Below are 20,154 nucleotides of genomic sequence, written 5' to 3' on the forward strand. Positions count from 1 at the left end.
TACAAAACACACTGGCCGGCTTAAAATAAAATACAAGTAAAAACTGCACGTCTCTGGCATTATAAAATAAAGTATATTATGCTTTTATCTCCCAATAACACTAGAATTTTCTCTGTCATTTTTCTGCATTTCGAATTCTTGAATATCCCTCTTTGCTTGTCTGCAAGTAGCTGCACAGACAGTAAAGTAGACTGTAAGCGTAGCAGCCTGTAGGAGACAGAATGCCTCCCTCATTGTAGAAGACTTCTCACGGCTTCTGCAGATCCCCAAAAGACACGCTGTAGAATTCTCTTGAACACCCACGTGGAAATTCTTGTAATCACCCTGGGGTAAAATAACAGCAACCTCTCTGCACATGGCTGGTGGACGTCTTGCTGGCGTCGGGAAACGACTTTTTTGGTGTGTGTTAGTATGTCAGTCAAGTCTTTGGTCAATCTAAGAAAATTAACCCAGACATACTACTTCTATCAACAGACATACTACTTCTATCAAACAATGATCTCAAAAAGTCAGAAATACTAACTGAACGTCTCCCAATTAACTCCCTTAATATGACTACTAAATCATAAGTCATTATCGCAACTCTCAAAGGAAAAAAACATCAAGTTCTCCAACTCAATTCTCCAAACTCACACATCAGCACACACAACTCAGAAATCACAGCAACTCCACGGACTTCTGTACTCACATTTCAAACTCGGATGTGCTCACAAGAAAAAAAAAGAAAAAAAATCGTAATGAGCCCAAGGAAAAAAAAGAATCACGTAACAAGCCCAGACCCAAAAAATGTTCTCTCAAGCTCTGATATTTGAACAACCCACAAAATCAGAAAAAAATCTCCAATGTTAAACAGCAAAAAACCCCTTCCCCTTTACTGCCTCATACAATAATTACAAAAAGACTAACGCCAAACTCCCATTTACGTTAAATAGCAACTCCCGAAAAATCACATCACCGGTAAAATCAAAATCTCCCTCCAAAAAAGAAATGCTACTTAAAACTCAATCCCCAAATTATATCTCTCATAGGAAAAGGAAGAAAAATAAAAAAAAGATAATCACAAGTAGGTTTCCCCAATCACAAAATACATAACATATGTATAATATGCATAACCCCGCTTTTTCCCCAAGAAATGCTCCATGTAAAGTTATGGAATTTGCCAGAAAGCAAACTTTTACCCATGCGCTTTCGTGAAATGCTATTGTCAACGTTTCTAGATATTGCAAAAAATTCTGATCTATCATCATCAGAGGAAAAGGAACAGAACAGCGCTCATCACATCGCTTGTCAGCAGAAAAATCGCCTGCGGATGTATGCTCTAACATCAGCATAAAAATTGTCCAGTCAGACACATAAGTTTGGAAACTCATGATTCCATAGAAAAAAAGGTCTAACAGACACATTTCACAGAATTAACTCTAGGATATGACTAATGTGCAAAGATTTGTCTCAAAGACTTAGTTCTCTCATATTATGCCTCCAAAATAACACACTTGTGAACATAAAAAATGCACACATCTCCATAGGACTCGTAATGCAGTAATGCCACTCGTCTAAATAGTCACGAAACCAAAAAAGAGAACCACATAAAATCTTCTCTTGGCTCAAAAAAAAACTCCCAGAGAAATTAAACTCAAAACTCATAACCACAAAAAAGGGTCACCCGCCAAAGATTAATTCCAACTCCATATATTTCACCATATTAATAATAACACCACTCCGTTATAAAAATATTTCCTCCATTTGGTAATAACCAACCCCCTTATATTTCTCTCTTATTTCTCCAATAGCCACATGTCATAAAAAAAAACACCACTCCAGGAATAGAGAATAATCACCTCTATTTCGGCAAATACAAAATATTTACCTCTATTTCCCCAATACTCCATGTGGAACAAAACAAGGCTCCAAAAAATATATCTCCAAAAAAGAATATCAAAAAATGAAATCCTAACTCCATAAAAATTGTGCACTCAAGGCATCTAACTCACACTCACAAATATTGCCCCATAATCTCCCAAAAAAATGTGTCTCCATTTGCAACAAAGATGGCTGCAAAATAATTGAACTAAACATATCACATTGGCATATCAAAAATGGCCAAATATATATCTCCCATATTATATCTCAAATTATAACTCAAAATAATATATACCTCCAATTGTAACTCCAAATATATCTCAATTATCTCTCCAAAATAATATATCTCAATTATATCTCCAATTCTCCAGAGAATAACTCAATGTTATGGTCAAAAACTATAAAAACTCTCTCCGTTTAGCATAACTGCTAAAAAAAGGGGCAAAACTCGGCAAATAAAAAAAAACTGTCTAGAAAATTCTAGAAAAAATCACCAATGTGCCACAAACTCATTATAACAGAACCTGCAAATTCAAATGTCTAAGCCAAGACTTCTCCATATGCACTACGACATAAGTCACTAGAAAACTAACCAAGTTTTCCATCCTCTCACAAAGTTGTCACAAATACAACAAAGGTACCTATTGTGCAAGAAAACTCACAATTTCTGGAACACAAATATCCAGAGAAAAAATGTAGTGCCACTACGTATGCATTCAAAACGTGCAAAAAAAAAAATTCTCCCATATATTTCTCTATAGCATCAAATAGCTGAAACCCAAACACGTTCCTGAACAATGACTCTAAGTCACGAACTGAGATAATATTCACACTAACTGGAGAGAAAAAAAAAAAACAAATTCAAATTCACCCTTGGTAAAAAAAAACTTGTGTCGGCGATGGCTACTTCCAAAAAAGGAGAAAAGAAAAATCAACGGCCTTGTTCACTATCTCCCGTAACTCACTAGATGTCAAGCAATTATCTGCTGAACTCATAAAAAAAAGAGGAAAAAAAAATAATAATGTGTTGTTAGTTCCTCCCAAAATAAAAATAAAAATTTACCACCATTTACCACCCTTGATAGCATTAAAACGCCCACGTATTAGTGTACAAAAAAATCAGTATCAGAAATATCATTATCACAAAATCACCAAAAAAATTGCTATCGTCAAAATCATCAGATCAGTACAAAAAAAAAAATATCACCAATGTCAATGCTTGTCCATTCTCCAAGGAATTCAGCAAAAAATTCAGCAAAAGTTCAGCAAGATTCAACACAATTCACCAAGATTCAGTCAGATTCATCAAGATTCAGCAAAACTAATCATCGTGAATCACTGAAAATATTCTCCAAAGTTACAAAAGTTCAACAATTAATTAACACAAGACTAAAGTTACAAAAACTCAACAATTAATTAACACAAGACTTCTCCCATTAACTCATTGGAATAATTCTCCTTGAATAATTATCTGCAATAATTATAAAATAATCTCCCATGAAATATCTCAAATCTCTCGTAAAACAATTCTCCCGTAATGATAATTATACTTAAGCAAACCTCCCGTGACACATCTCAAGTATAATAATTATTAATAATAATAATAATAACTCTCCATAGCAACAATTCTCTTGCAAAGATCTCAAGTAAGGGTCAATTCAAATAGCATACACTAGTATTGCTGAATCCTATGACGTACAATTTCTCCAGCATACACCATTCACGGCACGGGCAACACCATTCGGCACTTCAAAGTAATTTCTCCAACACAATAAAAAAAATAATCTGTGTATCCCCCTCCCCCTTATATTTGTGTCTTTCAAGGCACAAAGAAAACATATAACACATCCCGTGCATTGTTAACTACTTTTCCCCGCATTCACGGAAAAAGAAAAATCTCTTTTTATTTCCTTTTCTTTTCCTCCAAGAAAGAAAAAAAATATCTCTTCTCTAAAAAAAAAAAGACTATGGGCGTTTCACTTCATCAACTAATCAATCAGCTGATGTCTTAGCATCCTATGGTCAAGGGGCCAACCCATCCCCCAACACCCCGACAAAGAAAAAAAAAAAAAAAAAAAGAAAAAGGGGGAAAGGGGGAGTTCACCCACATGAGAAAAAAAAAGCTCTGCTCCCCCCCCGAATGAGCATTGACACTCCCCCGAGGCAGACCAGTAGTACCCCCATCTCCCCTTAAACAGTGTCTGAGGACCTCCTCCCAAGGTATACACTAGTACCCATCTCGCAATGCCCTCCCTCGAGGTATGCAGTACCCACAATGCAACGCGCCTCTCTGCGCGGTGAGCAGAAAGTGCTGAGCCCGTGAAATGTGCCGCTCTGTCTCTAAGCCAAGTATGCTTATCTAAGCACAGTTCACATGCAAAAACACATCTCTATACACTCTTATGTGTTTAAAGCAAAGACGAATACGTCTATTATAAACACGCGTGAATAAAGAAAACACGTCACTTCTACTATGGGGAAAGAAACAAAAAATTATTTTGACCTCTTGAACCAATCCCATTGCACTGAAATATTTAAACAAAAACCCTCTCCCTTTGATAAACAAATAGTTTTTTAACACTCACCACTCCATAATGGAACAAAAAAGAACTCAAAATTCTCGTAAAACATGTAAATCTCGTCGGCACAATACAAACGCGATCGGTGAGAAGGCACCTGGCAACCCTCACTTACAAACCACCGCTGCCACCACTGTAATGGGGGATTCCCCCCCATTATTCATTAGGTAAGCGTGAGCACGAAACGGAAGGCAAACCAACACACAGCCCCTCTCTCTCTCTCTCTCTCTCTCTCTCTCTCTCTCTCTCTCTCTCTCTCTAGCACCGACACCTCTCTCTCTCTCTCCAAGGAATCTCTCCATTCTAACAGGTAATGAAAATGAGAGAGTTGCGTCATAACATTAACGTTTATTAACAATGAATAAATCAATCAATCAATCAAGTAATCCAGTCTTACAGACTAACTAAAAAAACCCCGAATAGTACAATGTCTAGTCACCAAAAAAGTCTACACCCCTCTGGGAACTGCCAGAATCGTCTGTTTCAAAGATACAGAACACATCCCGGTAAGTACACATAAGTTTAGCAACAAAATCTAAAGATCAGATATTCTTAAAAATGTCAAACAGACAACAAGCCAGTCTTCGGCTAAAACACTTCAACACTCACCCAAGCAGCCGGAACACTTAAACACAGTTAATAAAAACTCCCGGCGAACGCCACGGCATCTTGCCTTTCACTTCATGACCCTCTGTCAAAATCCTCCCATTGATTTGGGTATGGAACTATTAAAGGGAAGAGACACACACGCACATATGAACACACAGTTCGCTAGCGCCTCGCAACACTAGTTGCATCCAGTTTCACACAGGCACTTTGAGAAGAGTTAAAATAACTCAGTACATTGACATTGTCGAACTAAGCATTTTTATCTCACGCCATCCCCAGAAACTCATTCATCAGCTACTCTCGGGTTGCCGCTCCTTCACTGTTCTTCACATTCCATAGTCAAAAGAACACACGGACAATATATTATTAATCAAAAACCCTAGGCCTTACACATACACACCTATATTGCTGTCCAAATATTTTAATGACTACTTAGTGCAAATATGAGGTTTTCTTTGAGTTTAGTGCAAATGTGAGGTTTCTATGAGTTTCACCCTTAAATCATTTTGCCCAATTTAATAGGCTTTGCTTCCTTCATTTTTCTGTCTAACCTTTTTAACTCCCTAATTTGATCATATAAAAGGGATACTGTCATTTGGATTTGAGCTCTTTTTCAAGGACAGAAATGAGATCTGTGGTGGTCTGATCAACTTTTATGTTATGACCTGAGAAGTATCAGTATGCTTTGCCTTGACAGAACTACCACTGGAATCAGCATGTGGATTCCAGGGGAGGACTGATTTTTGTGGTAGGATCTAGATCTAGTGTGTCTGCCAGCATAAAGTAATTCCTTAAGGTAGTTTACTGAATGTAACCCTATTTGCCCTTGCAATAAACAGCATTTCATTACTAATTCCCCACTCTTTGTGTATGCCCTGTCTTTGTCATTTGCTGGGAATGAAATGGCTACAGTTGAGAGTTGCTTCAGTTCTGATTCCTATCTAAATCTGATATAATCTTGTCTCTCTATCAGTCTATTTACTCATAAGCACAAGAATATAACTTTGTTCAATGTTTTCTCCTAAGCAACCTTTAAGTGGCTGCCATGCTACTATTTCTCACATGCATATGGAAATTGAAAACCTTCACATTGCTCAGCTGGGTGACCTAATTTTAAACTCAATTGAACGAGGTCAATGAGAAGGCCACATTAGGTTTACTTCCTCTTGTGCCAGGTCTTGTTAGGAATCTTGTCAGTTTAATGTGCTGTTATTTACTGTCAATGTAAAATTAGGAATTATATTTCTCAGAAAGGAAAATGAATTAAATGGAAATAACAAAGGTGAAACAAGAAGTAAACAAATCACTGCAAATGCATTGTAGTTATTTTTTTATTATTTATATTTAAATTTTTTGCAGAGTGGGAATTTTCTTCTTGCTACTTACCGATGTCAGGCAAATACAACTAGATTGGAAGTGCGCATTCGTACCATAGAGGGACAATATGGCACTTTGCAGGCTTACATCACTCCTAGACTTCAACCAAAGTGTTGTCAGGTAAGAAAAAAGTACTCATGAGATTTGTAGATAGATGTCTATGAATAATAATCACAGATAATACTCACTTGTGTAAAATTTTGTATTTTAACATTTCCTTTCCTTTTTGAAGTAATGCACGTGCACAGTGGGAAGAAAACACATTGCCCAATGGCGTCCATTTAAAAATAGGTAACCCAAGGGGAGATCCCATTGCTATTTGGTTTGGACATGTGTCCTCTGTGGGTGATAAAAGATGCCTTCATAATTCATACTTCAAAAAGAGTTTTGAGGGCATTTCCAGAGATACTTAATTTTGCAATACAGTGGGCCCATGTATTTGCGTTCTCTGGATTCGCGGACTCACTGATTCGCGGATTTCTCTGGACCATATCTACCCATTATTTGCGGAGAATTCGTCTATTCGCGGGGTTTTCTGATGATAAATAATCACTAATTAGTGTATTTTTATGTTATTTTCATGCCTAAATATATTTTTATGATACAAAAATGATTTACTAATTTTAAAATATTAATATTGATCAATACTGTATTAGTAAGTTTAATAAGATTAAATATCACATAATAACAATAATAATTCTCTCTCTCTCTCTGTCTTACAAAGATGCATGTTTTTTGTATGATAAATAAATGATTTACTAATTTTTCAAATAATGATATTAATGTAAAGAGCAATCAATTTGTTAAGAAAATACTACAGTGAATTAAGTAAGATTTTAGTTATAAATTTAAAAAATTATGTAAGAATGAAGGAAATCCCAGTCTTTACGCGTCTTTCTTTCAAACTCCAGTCAAGCATGTGACAAGGAGTGGAGGGAGTGCTCTCTCTCTCTCTCTCGTCTCTCTCTCTCTCTCTCTCTGCTCTCTCTCTCTCTCTCTTTACTGAGATTTGAGATTTTTATGGTACACGTATGTATAATATGTTTATTAACCCTTAAACGCCGAAGTGGTATATTAAAAATCGTCTTCAGTGTGCCGGGGCGTGTCTCGGAGTGAGCGCAGAAGCGGAAAAATTTTTTTTTTTTTTCAAAAAATCACAGCGCGCTTAGTTTTCAAGATTAAGAGTTCATTTTGTCTCCTTTTTTTTTTCATTGCCTGAAGTTTAGTATGCAACCATCAGAAATGAAAAAAATTATCATTATCATGTATAAATAATGCGATATATGATAGCGCGAAAACAAAATTTCATATATAATTGTATTCAAATCGCGCTATGCACAAAACGGTTAAAGGTAACGAGTTAATTTTTTTTCGTTGTAATGTACACTAAATTGCAATCATTTTGGTATATAACACATTGTAAAAACGATAAAAGCAACACAGAGAAAATATTATACACGAAATGATGCATGAATTCGTAATGCGCGGACGTAAACAAATATTTTTTTCAAAAATTCCCATAAATCTAAATACTGTCCTAGAGACTTCCAATTTGTTTCAAAATGAAGACAAATGATTGAATATTACTATACTGTAAGAGTATTAGCTTACAATTACAGTTTTCGACCATATCTGACGAGTTAAAGTTGACTGAATGTCGAATTTTTTTATATATATTGTTTTTATATGCAATTATTTCAGAAATTAGAAAAGCTACAACCTTTAAATTTTTTTCGTTTTATTCTACATGAAATTGCGCACATTTTCATATATAAAACTCTATGAAATGCCTAATATGAAACGGAGCAAATATTCCGAGAATGGTACGTACGCATTTCGGAGATTTGTGGCGGAGAATCCGCGCGGAGGGAAGGAAAGTATTTTTTTTTAAATTCACCTAAATCTAACTATTGTGCTAGAGACTTCGAACTTGTTTCAAGATGAAGATAATGACTGAATATACTAGACTGTAAGAATTTTAGCTTACAATTGCGTTTTCGACCATTTCGGTAGAGTCAAAGTTGAGCGAACGGTGATTTTTTGTTTTTTTTCAATTTATCGTAATTTATATGCAAATATTTCAAAAATGAGAAAAGCTACAACCTTCAATTATTTTTCGTTGTATTCTACATGAAATTGCGCACATTTTTCATATATAAACTTTATGTAACAGCTAATTTAAAATGGTGCAAACATTACCACAATCGCACGTATGATTTTTTCGGAAGAGTTACCGCGTTGACGTAAGAAAATATTATTTTTTTCATAAATTCACCATAAATCTAAATATTGTGCTAGAGACTTCCAATTTGTTGCGAAATGAAGGTAAATGATTGAATATTACTAGAATATAAGAAGTTTTAGCTTACAATTGCGTTTTTCGACCATTTCGGTAGAGTCCAAAGTTGAACGAAGGTTGAAAATTTGTCACTTATTTTTTATATGAAAATATTCCAAACTGATAAAAGCTACAACCATGGGTTTGTTTTTAGTGTATTGTGCATGAAATTGTGCACATTTCGATATATAAAACTTTATGTAACGGCTAATTTTAAAATGGTGCAAACATTACCACAATCGCACGTATGATTTTTTTGGAAGAGTTACTTTGCGGACTTAAGGAAAAAAGTTTTTTCATAAATTCACCATAAATCAAAATATTGTGCTTGAGACTTCCAATTTGTTGCAAAATGAAGGTAAATGATTGAATATTACTAAAATATAAGAGTTTTAGCTTACAATTGCGTTTTTCGACCATTCCAGTAGAGTCAAAGTTGACCGATGGTTGAAATTTTGGTACTTATCCTTATTATATGGAAATATCTCAAAACTGATAAAAGCTACAATCATGAGTATTTTTTTGTTGTATTCTACATAAAAATGCACAAATTTTCATATATAATACTCCATGTAACAGCTAATTTAAAATGATACAAAAATTATGTCAAAGTGATGAAATAATTTCCAAGATGTCGTCACCGATACTTTTTAGTGCGGCAAGAAAACAGCAATTCGCGCTTGCATGCCTGCGTAACGATTGTAAACAAAACAACACCTTGATCCGTGAACTCCCAGCATCCCCCAAGGCGCGTGATTCAAGAGTTTCGGCTGGTAGGCCTATAAGTATTTTCCGCGAATTCTAAAAAAAAAACTGTTGTATGTCGACGTAAAATACGTCCAGTCAGCACCCAAGAGACAAAAAATGTCGACGTAAAATACATCCACTTGGCGTTTAAGGGTTAATATTTTCAAATGATAATAATAATAATGATAATAATAATAATAATAATAATAATAATAATAATAATAATAATAATGTTGTAAAGGGTCCACAATAATACAATGTGTTACGAGCCCGTGTATAATTTTTAAGACATTAAAATTATACACGGACTCTTAACACTTGTTATTGTTGTGGACCCTTTACAACATTATATATACTCTGCAAACCCAGAAAGAGGTTTTTCCCTAATAATAATAATAATAATAATAATAATAATAATAATAATAATAAGTAGCTGCAGGACTCATGCAGAAGAGTGTGATCCTAGAAACGGCACACTAGTAAGAAAAGTGATGGACTCCTAAGGAGCAGGATGCAACCCGGAACCCCACACTATAAATACCACCAGTCGAATTGGAGGACTGTGATAGAGCAAAAAAAATAATAATAATAATAATAATAATAATAATAATAATAATAATAATAACATGACAAAGTACTACAGAAGATGGATGCCGGGTACCAACTCAAGAAAAGAGGCAACAGAATCAACCATCTGATGTTCATGGACGACATCAAGCTGTATGGAAGAGCAACAAGGAAATAGATACCCTAATCCAGACTGTAAGGATTGTATCTGGGGACATCAGGATGGAGTTTGGAATAGAAAATGCGCCTTAGTCAACATACAAAAAGGCAAAGTAACGAGAACTGAAGGGATAAAGCTACCAGATGGGAGCAACATCAAACACATAGATGAGACAGGATACAAATACCTGGGAATAATGGAAGGAGGGGATATAAAACACCAAGAGATGAAGGACACGATCAGGAAGAATATGCAGAGACTCAAGGCGATACTCAAGTCAAAACTCAATGCCGGAAATATGATAAAAGCCATAAACACATGGGCAGTGCCAGTAATCAAATACAGCGCAGGAATAGTGGAATGGACGAAGGCAGAACTCCGCAGCCATAGATCAGAAAACCACGAAACATATGACAATACACAAAGCACTTACACCCAAGAGCAAATACGGGAACAGGGACTATACATAAACACGAAAGGAAGGAGGGAAAGGACTACTAAGTATAGAGGACTGCGTCAACATCGAGAACAGAGCACTGGGGCAATATCTGAAAACCAGTGAAGACGAGTGGCTAAAGAGTGCATGGGAAGAAGGACTAATAAAAGTAGCGAAGACCCCCAGAAATATACAGAGACAGGAGAAGACAAGACAGAGAACAGAGGACTGGCACAACAAACCAATGCACGGACAATACATGAGACAGACTAAAGAACTAAGCCAGCGATACACATGGCAATGGCTACAGAGGGGAGAGCTAAAGAAGGAAACTGAAGGAATGATAACAGCGGCACAAGATCAGGCCCTAAGAACCAGATATGTTCAAAGAACGATAGACGGAAATAACATCTCTCCCATATGTAGGAAGTGCAATACGAAAAATGAAACCATAAACCACCATAGCAAGCGAATGCCCGGCACTTGCACAGAACCAGTACAAAAATAGGCATGATTCAGTGGCAAAAGCCCTCCACTGGAGCCTGTGCAAGAAACCTCAGCTACCTTGCAGTAATAAGTGGTACGAGCACCAACCTGAGGGAGTGATAGAAATCGATCATGCAAAGATCCTCTGGGACTATGGTATCAGGACGGATAGGGTGATACGTGCAAAACAGACCAGACGTGACGTTGATTGACAAAGTCAAGAAGAAAGTATCACTCATTGATGTTGCAATACCATGGGACACCAGAGTTGAAGAAGAGAAAGAGAGGGAAAAAATGGATAAGTATCAAGATTCTGAAAATAGAAAATAAGAAGGATATGGGATATGCAGTGGAAAATCGTACCCATAATCATAGGAACACTAGGCACGATCCCAAGATCCCTTAAAAGGAATCTAGAAAAACTAGAGGCTGAAGTAGCTCCAGGACTCATGCAGAGAGTGTGATCTAGAAATGGCACACATAGTAAGAAAAGTGATGGACTCCTAAGGAAGGCAGGATGCAACCTGGAACCCCACACTATAAAAATACCACCCAGTCGAATTGGAGGACTGTGATAGAGCAAAAAAAAAAAAAAAAAAATAATAATAATAATAACTGTAATTTCAAAAATCATATGTGAAAGTATTTTACAGAAATACTATGCTAATCTCTCTCTCTCTCTCTCTCTTCTCTCCTCTCTCTCTCGTCTCTCTCTCTCTCTTACAGAGATGTATGTTTTTTGTATGGATAAATACAAAATAAAGATTTATTTACTAATTTTCAGATATCAATATTAATGTAAACAGCAATAATATCAATTCATTAAAGAAAATACTAAAGTGAATTAGCAAGATTTTAGTTTATAAATAAAAAAAATTATTGTAAGAATGAAATAAATTCCATTCTACCACCCCGCATTCTTGTCTTTGACTCCAGTTAGTCCGAGCTGAGATGGCTTGGAGTCCAACAGCTATCAAATATATCAAGTAATGTGACGGGGTAGGGGAGGTGTAGCCCACACCAGATCATGCAATTTCTCTCTCTCTTTTACTGAGACGAGAGAATTTCTATGGTACATGTGTACGTATGTTTATTAATATCTTCGCAATAATAATAATATAACTAATTTCAAAATTCATATGTGATAGTATTTTAAAAAAACAAAAAAATACAATAATCTATCCATTTCACTCTTTAAGTAAGGATAACCTTTCCTCTCTCTCTCTCTCTCTCTCTCTCTCTCTCTCTCTCTCTCTCTCTCTCTCTCTCTCTTTCTTTCTTTTGGCCAAACGAGATACATGTGTCATAGTGGTAACTCTCGCCCTCTGTTTGGGCTGGAAGTGTATGTATAAGTATATCTTTAAGGGCATTACTACATTTTATGGTAAAATAATAATATTCAGTACTAGTTTTCAAATAATATTAAGTTTAATGAGATTAAACAATAACAATAACCCTCTCTCTCTCTCTCTCTCTCTCTCTCTCTTTTACTTATGTATGTTTATTTGTTTTGTAGTATAAATAAATTATTAACCTTATAACTAATTTTCAGATATTAATAAGATTAATAAAAAGATAGAGATTCTCTCTCTCTCTCTCTCTCTCTCTCTCTCTCTCTCTCTCTCTCTCTCTCTCTCTCTCTCTCTCTCTCTCTCCATCCATTATTATTCTCTGTCTCAGAAATAATTCATAATTTCACTCTTGATGGCCAGATATATGATGTTGCCATTCAGTGGTCTCTTTCTCTCTCTGTTATTGGCTGTAGGTACATATATATTTTTAATGGTAAAATATTTAAGATGAGTTTGAAATTATATAAATAATATAACCTCAAAGATTAATACAGTAATAGGTTAGTAATTTTAGGTATATTTGAAGTAGGATGTTATTTAAGGTATACATTTGGTATCTGAACTTTCAAGATAGGCAGTTATAAGCATTTTTAGTGGTGGTTTTAACTATTCACGGGGGTGTCTGGAACACATCCCCAGCGAATACGGGGGAACACTGTAGTCAGTTTGTGATAGACATAGTGAAGAATTGTGTACTGGTGTTCCTATTGGTCTTTGTATTATTACCATGTTAAAAAGCCAATAGTATAGTTCTTGGCAAGGTAGATAAGGAGCCACTTTTTATAAATATTATTGGGATAGTTAGGACATGCTATGTATACTTCATCAGTAGGCAAAATATATTTTTCACCACTTGCTGGATATATATTAGAAATGTTTCCCTTTCTGTCGCCTAAGAATTGCAGCCATGCTTTTGTTTTATAAGGCTGAGGTATATTCCACTGCTTCCTCACCTGACCCCCACTTTATTACCAGTATAATTCCGCTCCAGCATCACGTGAAGTATGTGCCATTCATTCCCAACCTGACTTGGCTGAAGTATATTTTGCTTCTGTCTCACCCAACCTTTTTTATGCTATATTCTACTCTTGTTTTGTTGTCTGATTGATCTCACTCTACCTACTTACAACAGTTCCTGTACCTTCAAATATATAGTACCATTAATAATCTCCTCAACTTATCACATAGCATTTTGGAGCATTTATTATACACTACTTCTCTTATTATTTCAGAGAAGCATGCTGTGCCCTATAACTTTGGTCTTACCTCTGACCTTCCTCATTCCACTTGGATGAGGAAGTATTTCCAGTATAAATCACAATTTCACAGTTTATAGCTATGTAATAAGAACTTACTTTTCTACACATACTCTGCGGGTTTTGGTAAATAAGAGGTTTATATTTAAGGAACATAAAGATTATGTAAGACATTGCTTACTTCTGCTCAGCCAATAAGTGAACTTAATTGAATCTCTGAGTCATTTGTTTCTCAAAGTAGAAATTTGTTTTATGTGATATAGAGAGTTTTATTTGGAGTGAGTTTCAAAGGGAGACTAACAAGGATGAAATTTTTTAAGCTGGATCAATGAGTGAGACTGATGTCAAAGTATGATTTTCAGAAAGTCTGGATTATTTAAGATGACCCATTTTGCATCTCTTTTGATCAAGAGGAATGTTAATACTTTTTTTCAAAATATAACTTCATGATAGTTTTAGAATTGCAAATATGAATAGAGAAGCACGGTTTTTATCCATATAAAACTTTCTTCTAGGTTCGACAGTATCGTATCAAGCCTCTGTCACTGCATTCTCGAATCCACAGCTTTGATCCAAATAGACCATACAATATATTAACACTTAAAGGACAATTTACTCTCCCTGAGATGCATGCGTGGGTTGTATTTTGCCTACCAGAGTTGCCTGAAAGAACCCCAGCAGAAGAGCAAGCAGAGTTTACTTTTGTTTCTACATTTCTTGATACTCAGGTATGTGATTCATTTTGATGTTAATTACTTAACTCTAACAGGAATGTTTGAAATATATTTGTATGTAAACCCATAATAAAGTTACAGGCAGTCCCCGGTTAATGGCAGAGGTTCCATTCCGGGCTGAGCGCTGTTAACTGAAAATAGCTAGTAATTATGGTGATAAATGGCATTTACAACATTGTGAGAGCCAATAAACTGCTTATCAATGCCATTAACCACTTACCGACTCTGATAAACTGCTTACTGATGCCAAAAATCGCTTACCGTCACCGAAAATCTGGTTAACAATGTCATTAGTTAAGCTCCATAAAACTGGAATGCTGTTGATAAGCTGGGCTGCCTGTATATTTGATTATTCTTAAAGTAACAAAAAGAAAGAGAACTGTATTCAAGATTTTAAAATTGAACCTATCATATCAGTATATATTAAGGTATGTTGAGCTTGGTTCTAGGATGGTTTGCAAGTGGGCAGTTCACTCCTGGACACTTTGCTACTGGCTATTTCATTACTAGTCATTTTGCTGCTAGGCCATTTTGCTCCCAGTTTTTTTTATTTTAAAGGAATAATGATACTTAATTCTTAAGGTAGGTTTGTTTCCAAATACAGCAGTAGTAAATAAGTATGCAAGCATTATTTTGCCTACTATGCAGGTAAAAACCATACAGATACATCCATAGTAAGTAGTAATAATAATTTTGAATTTAAATCGACTAATATGATTATTGTAAAATATAGTATTTTCATAATATATTAAAACAAAATGTATATTTATTTTAAATTATTTTAGGGCTATGAGCAATTCCTCGAAGATATTGCTGTTTATTTGAAGGATCATATGGTCCCAGCGAAATTCTTATACATTGATCAGTATCCCTGTATTTTTTCTTCTTAGTTATGGTGTCTCCATGGTTGATATGGGCAATTCTTGCTGTACTGAGAGCCTCTTCTTTTTTTAGAGCAGTGATGAGGGACCAAATATTAGGTTGGACATATGTCACTGAGGTTTTTAGTGCATTGCAAAATCCTTCAATATGCTTGTGCATGCCATACAATTTTCACTGTGAGCATAAACATTCCATAAATAAATAGAAGACTGGCTCGACTCATTGTCTTCGTTGACCATGACCGCTCGCTCCTCCAGTGTAATTGGTTTCAAAATATGAAACCAGCTTTTTATAGGAAATCATCATCAGTTAATTCTTCAAATCCTTTGAAGACATCATCAACCGGAACAAAAGCAAGTGCAGACAAACATCTCACTTTTAGACTGAAATCGTCATCATGGTGATATCGTTGTTTCAAACCAATTGAAATGATAGATTTTTAATCAGTTTGTATTATTAATAAACATTACCTTAATATTATTTATCTAGCCCTAAATCCCCAAAAACCGCACCAAAATTTACCACATTGGCAACCCTGTTACCTCCTATTCTGTCCGCCAGTTGGCAACACTGTCGTTGACAGATACAAAAACCTTCCCTCAAATCAGTTGTTAACAAGCGCCCGTGTTGTTTACATCACGGCGGCCGCTCTTTATAAATTTCCTTAAACATTTATGTGCCTTTAAGCTTTCATTATTTGTTAAATGAGACTTTATGTGATTACCACTCACGCATTACATCACGCCATAGTGAATTAACTTTGATTTCTGTTGTGGTTCTTATCTTAAATTACGAACTTTTGCGCGAGCCCGGAACTACTGACCTGTCACGTTCTACAATGGATTGCCAAGAAATTACGATGCTTCCTTCGCCAGCAACATCAGGAACTGCCCGGTTTGTGGGACAAGGATGAGCAGCAGGGAGTATGAACCCCATGACATTTGTAGCTCTTGTCGTGGACAGTTTGTAACTTGACTTCTCGTTGTGACGTATGTAAGCCCTGGTCTGACGAGGATATGACTGCTTATATGAAACGCCAAACAATCTTGCAGCGTAAAAGATCGGTTAAGGAGAAAAAGAAATCGATGCTAGAACTGTATCTAACGAATTCTTTGACTTGGGCGCTATGGTTCTGGCTCTTCAGTTTCGGTATCGTACGACTCCGATTCCGAATTAATTGATGCTTTGCCCCCTGTACAACCGGTAATTAGTGAAGTTATTTCTGATGTAGATTCAAAGATTTTGGCAATGGAAACTACCTGGAAACAGAATTTTAAGAATTACAGCTTAGTCTAGATAGAGATATTTCAGCTAAGTTTTAACAATCTGTCAGAGAATTTTACAAGAAGCCTTTACTAGAAATGTTTAACACTCTTTTTGATTCATTTTCAGCTCCTCGTCAGGTACCTGTCGACAGCACCATGGGTAACGGTGCGACAGATACCCCGGCTTGTGAACCCCGTCGTGGCGAAGGCCTAGGGGGGATCCGGTCCGGGCAGGTGCCTAACGAATCTTTACCCAACGTGTCCCCTGTTAGTCCCGTAACAGTGCCAAAGGGCGCTTATTTAGGAGAAGGGTGAGGGATATTAGTGTCAGACCTAAGATTGCTAGTCATCAGGATTTTACTTCAGGGGAAGTTTCTAAGTTAGGATCTGACGATGATGATGATGATGACGCGGATTCGTGTGATAGTTGATGTTTCCTCGAATGGATGTCATGATGTAGAATTCAAGAAACTTTTTGATTTAGAATTTTGAGTATTAATAAACATTACCTTAATATAATTTATCTAGCCCTAAATCCCCAAAACCGCACCAAAATTTACCACATTGGCACCCTGTTACCTCCTATTCTGTCCGCCAGTTGGCAACACTGTCGTTGACAGATACGAACCTTCCCTCAAATCAGTTGTTAACGAGCGCCCGTGTTGTTTACATCACATCCGCTCTTTATAAATTTCCTTAAACATTTTTGTGCCTTTAAAGCTTTCATTATTTGTTAAATGAGACTTTATATGAATTACCACTCACTCATTACATCACGAAATAGTGAATTAACTTTGATTTCTGTTGTGGTTCTTATCTTAATTACGAACTTTTGCGCTACCCGGAACTACTGACCTGTCCAATTCTACAATGGATTACCAAGAAATTACGATGCTTCCTTCTGCCAGCAACATCAGGAACTGCCCGGTTTGTGGGACAAGGATGAGTAGCAGGGAGTATGAACCCCATGACATTTGTAGCTCTTGTCGTGGAGGTTTGTGACTTGACTTCTCGTTGTTGTACGTATGTAAGCCCTGGTCTGACGAGGATATGACTGCTTATATGAAACGCCAAACAATCTTGCAGGGTAAAAGATCGGTTAAGGAGAAAAAGAAATCGATTGCTAGAACTGTATCTAACGAATTCTTTGACTTGGGCACTCATGGTTCTGGCTCTTCGGTTTCGGTATCATACGACTCCGATTCCGAATTAATTGATGCTTTGCCCCCTGTACAACCGGTAATTAGTGAAGTTATTTCTGATGTGGATTCAAAGATTTTGGCAATGGAAACTACCTGGAAACAGAATTTTAAAGAAATTACAGCTTGTTAGTCTAGATAGAGATATTTCAGCTAAGTTTAACAATCTGTCAGAGAATTTCAAGAAGCCTTTACTAGAATGTCTAACACACTTTTAGATTCATTTTCAGCTCCTCGTCAGGTACCTGTCGACAGCACCATGGGTAACGGACGGTGCGACAGATACCCCGGCTTGTGAACCCCGTCGTGGCGAAGGCCTAGGGGGGATCCGGTCCTGGGCAGGTGCCTAACGAATCTTTACCCAACGTGTCCCCATGTTAGTCCCGTAACAGTGCCAAAGGGCGCTTATTTAGGAGAAAGGGGGAGGGATATTAGTGTTAGACCTAAGATAGCTAGTCGTCAGGATTTTACTTCAGGGGAAGTTTCTAAGTTAGGATCTGACGATGATGATGATGATGATGACGCGGATTCGTGTGATATTGATGGTTCCTCGAATGGATGTCATGATGTAGATTCAAGAAACTTTTTTATTTATTTTGAGTTTTCTTCCTCATGGCGAGGCCTAAAGAGCAGAAGCAGCCTCCGCCTCGTTGTATTACAGAAGGGATTTTTTCTTGACGGTCCTTCCCGGTCACGGGAATTTTTACGTTTTCCCGCCCTTTGCGCAGATGGTTCGAGGAGTGAGGGCGGACGTTGCCGCTAAACTTTCGAAGGTGATGGGGAAGGGGACGGGAAGAGGAAGCTCTCTTCTCTTCTACGACACCGGAGAGGAGTTTACCAGGTGGCGGATGATTCTTCATTCTCTCGACCCCCCAAGCCAAATCCTGATTTTGTCCGACTTTCAAGTCAACCCTTGCCTTTCTAAGGCTTCGGTCTCTGTCTCAATTGAAGATTTTATTGCTATGGAGTCTGTTATGAGCTCCTTACAAGAGCTCAATCCTTCCAATATGTGGGTCCTCGGAGGGTTTTAATGTATATCAAGGACTCCGGGTTTGTTCCTCCTAATGATGCTCCTCTTTTTGAGAAAATTCTGCTCATCTATTTCAATCGCTTCTGTACATCAGAACGAGCTTGCTGCTTCAATGCAGGCCTTTCTTGTTTCTCTAAGGCGTAACCTGTATTTGTCGCAGTTACCCTCCTCTGTATCGGAGATTCAGAGAACCGTCTATTGTCCTCTTCTCCTTTTGGGCGATTTCCTTTTCGATATTTTCTGTGCTTTCTGAGGTTTTGAAGGAACATCAAGGTGATGCCTCTCCCAAGCTCAACTGGCCTTATCAAGAGCTTTTTCCTCTGGTCTTCCTCCTGTTCCTTCAAGGAGTAAGCGTAAGTTTAGGACCAGATCTGTACCTTCTGCTCCAGCCCAACAACCTCCTTCTGGCTCTTTTTTCCAGAGTACATCTCAGATTGCTAGGTGCCGTCTTCTTCATCCTCTGGTTCTCACCCTTTGAACGCGGGACAGGTTCTTGGCGTGGCTCTAAGGCAGAGAAAGAGCTCAACCTCCAGGAGGACCTTCTTCTTCTTCTTCTTCTTCCTTGTCTCTACGTAAGAATTTTCGGAGTAGGAGTCATCACCTCGCCTGGAGACCGCAGTAGGAGCTTGTCTCTCCCGCCATTGGTCAGCTTGGCAGGGGGAGAGCGGTGGATGCTTGGGTGGTGGAGGTCCTGAAGGAAGGTTACGAGATACCCTTTTGTTTCCAGACCTCCACTTTCCAATCGTCCTCTCGAGTTCAGCAGTTATTCCCCTTCACTCAATCAGGGTCAAGCCTTGGAGAAGGAGCTTTCGGCCCTCTTGGAGAAGGATGCCATAGAGCGAGCTCCTCCTTCTCCCGGGTTTTACTCTCGGATGTTTGTAGTTCTAAAGGCCTCGGGTGCCTGGCGCCCCATCATAGATCTTTCGGTTTTGAACAAGTTTATTCTAAAGTCCAAGTTCAGGATGGAGACGGTCCAGACTGTTCTTTCATCCGTCAGGAGGGGGGACTGGATGATTTCCATCGATCTGCAGGATGCTTATCTGCAAATCCCCATCCATCCAAGAAGCAGACCTTACCTTCGGTTTTCACGGACTCGGGAGTTTTCCAGTTCAAGACCCTTTGTTTCGGCCTCACCACTGCTCCACAGGTCTCTCGGTGATGGCTCCTGTTTCAGCTATTCTGCATCAGTTAAATGTAAGGATGCTTCGGTATCTGGATGATTGGCTAGTCCCAGGCCGAATCTCTAGAGAAATGTCTCCGGTCGAGGAGATAGTTCT

General features: G+C 37.4%; 1 protein-coding gene across 1 annotated transcript in view; it reads left to right on the top strand.

The window, feature by feature from the left end:
• Positions 1 to 20,154, top strand: part of LOC135218031 (Bardet-Biedl syndrome 7 protein homolog) — a 197,305-nt gene that overhangs the window by 140,127 nt on the left and 37,024 nt on the right. The window contains 2 exon segments of the mRNA XM_064254176.1: positions 6,408 to 6,545; positions 14,283 to 14,495. Of these exon segments, the coding sequence (XP_064110246.1) occupies positions 6,408 to 6,545; positions 14,283 to 14,495 (351 nt within the window).

Source organism: Macrobrachium nipponense, chromosome 9 (assembly GCF_015104395.2).
Source record: "Macrobrachium nipponense isolate FS-2020 chromosome 9, ASM1510439v2, whole genome shotgun sequence".
Taxonomy (NCBI): Eukaryota; Metazoa; Arthropoda; class Malacostraca; order Decapoda; family Palaemonidae; genus Macrobrachium; species Macrobrachium nipponense.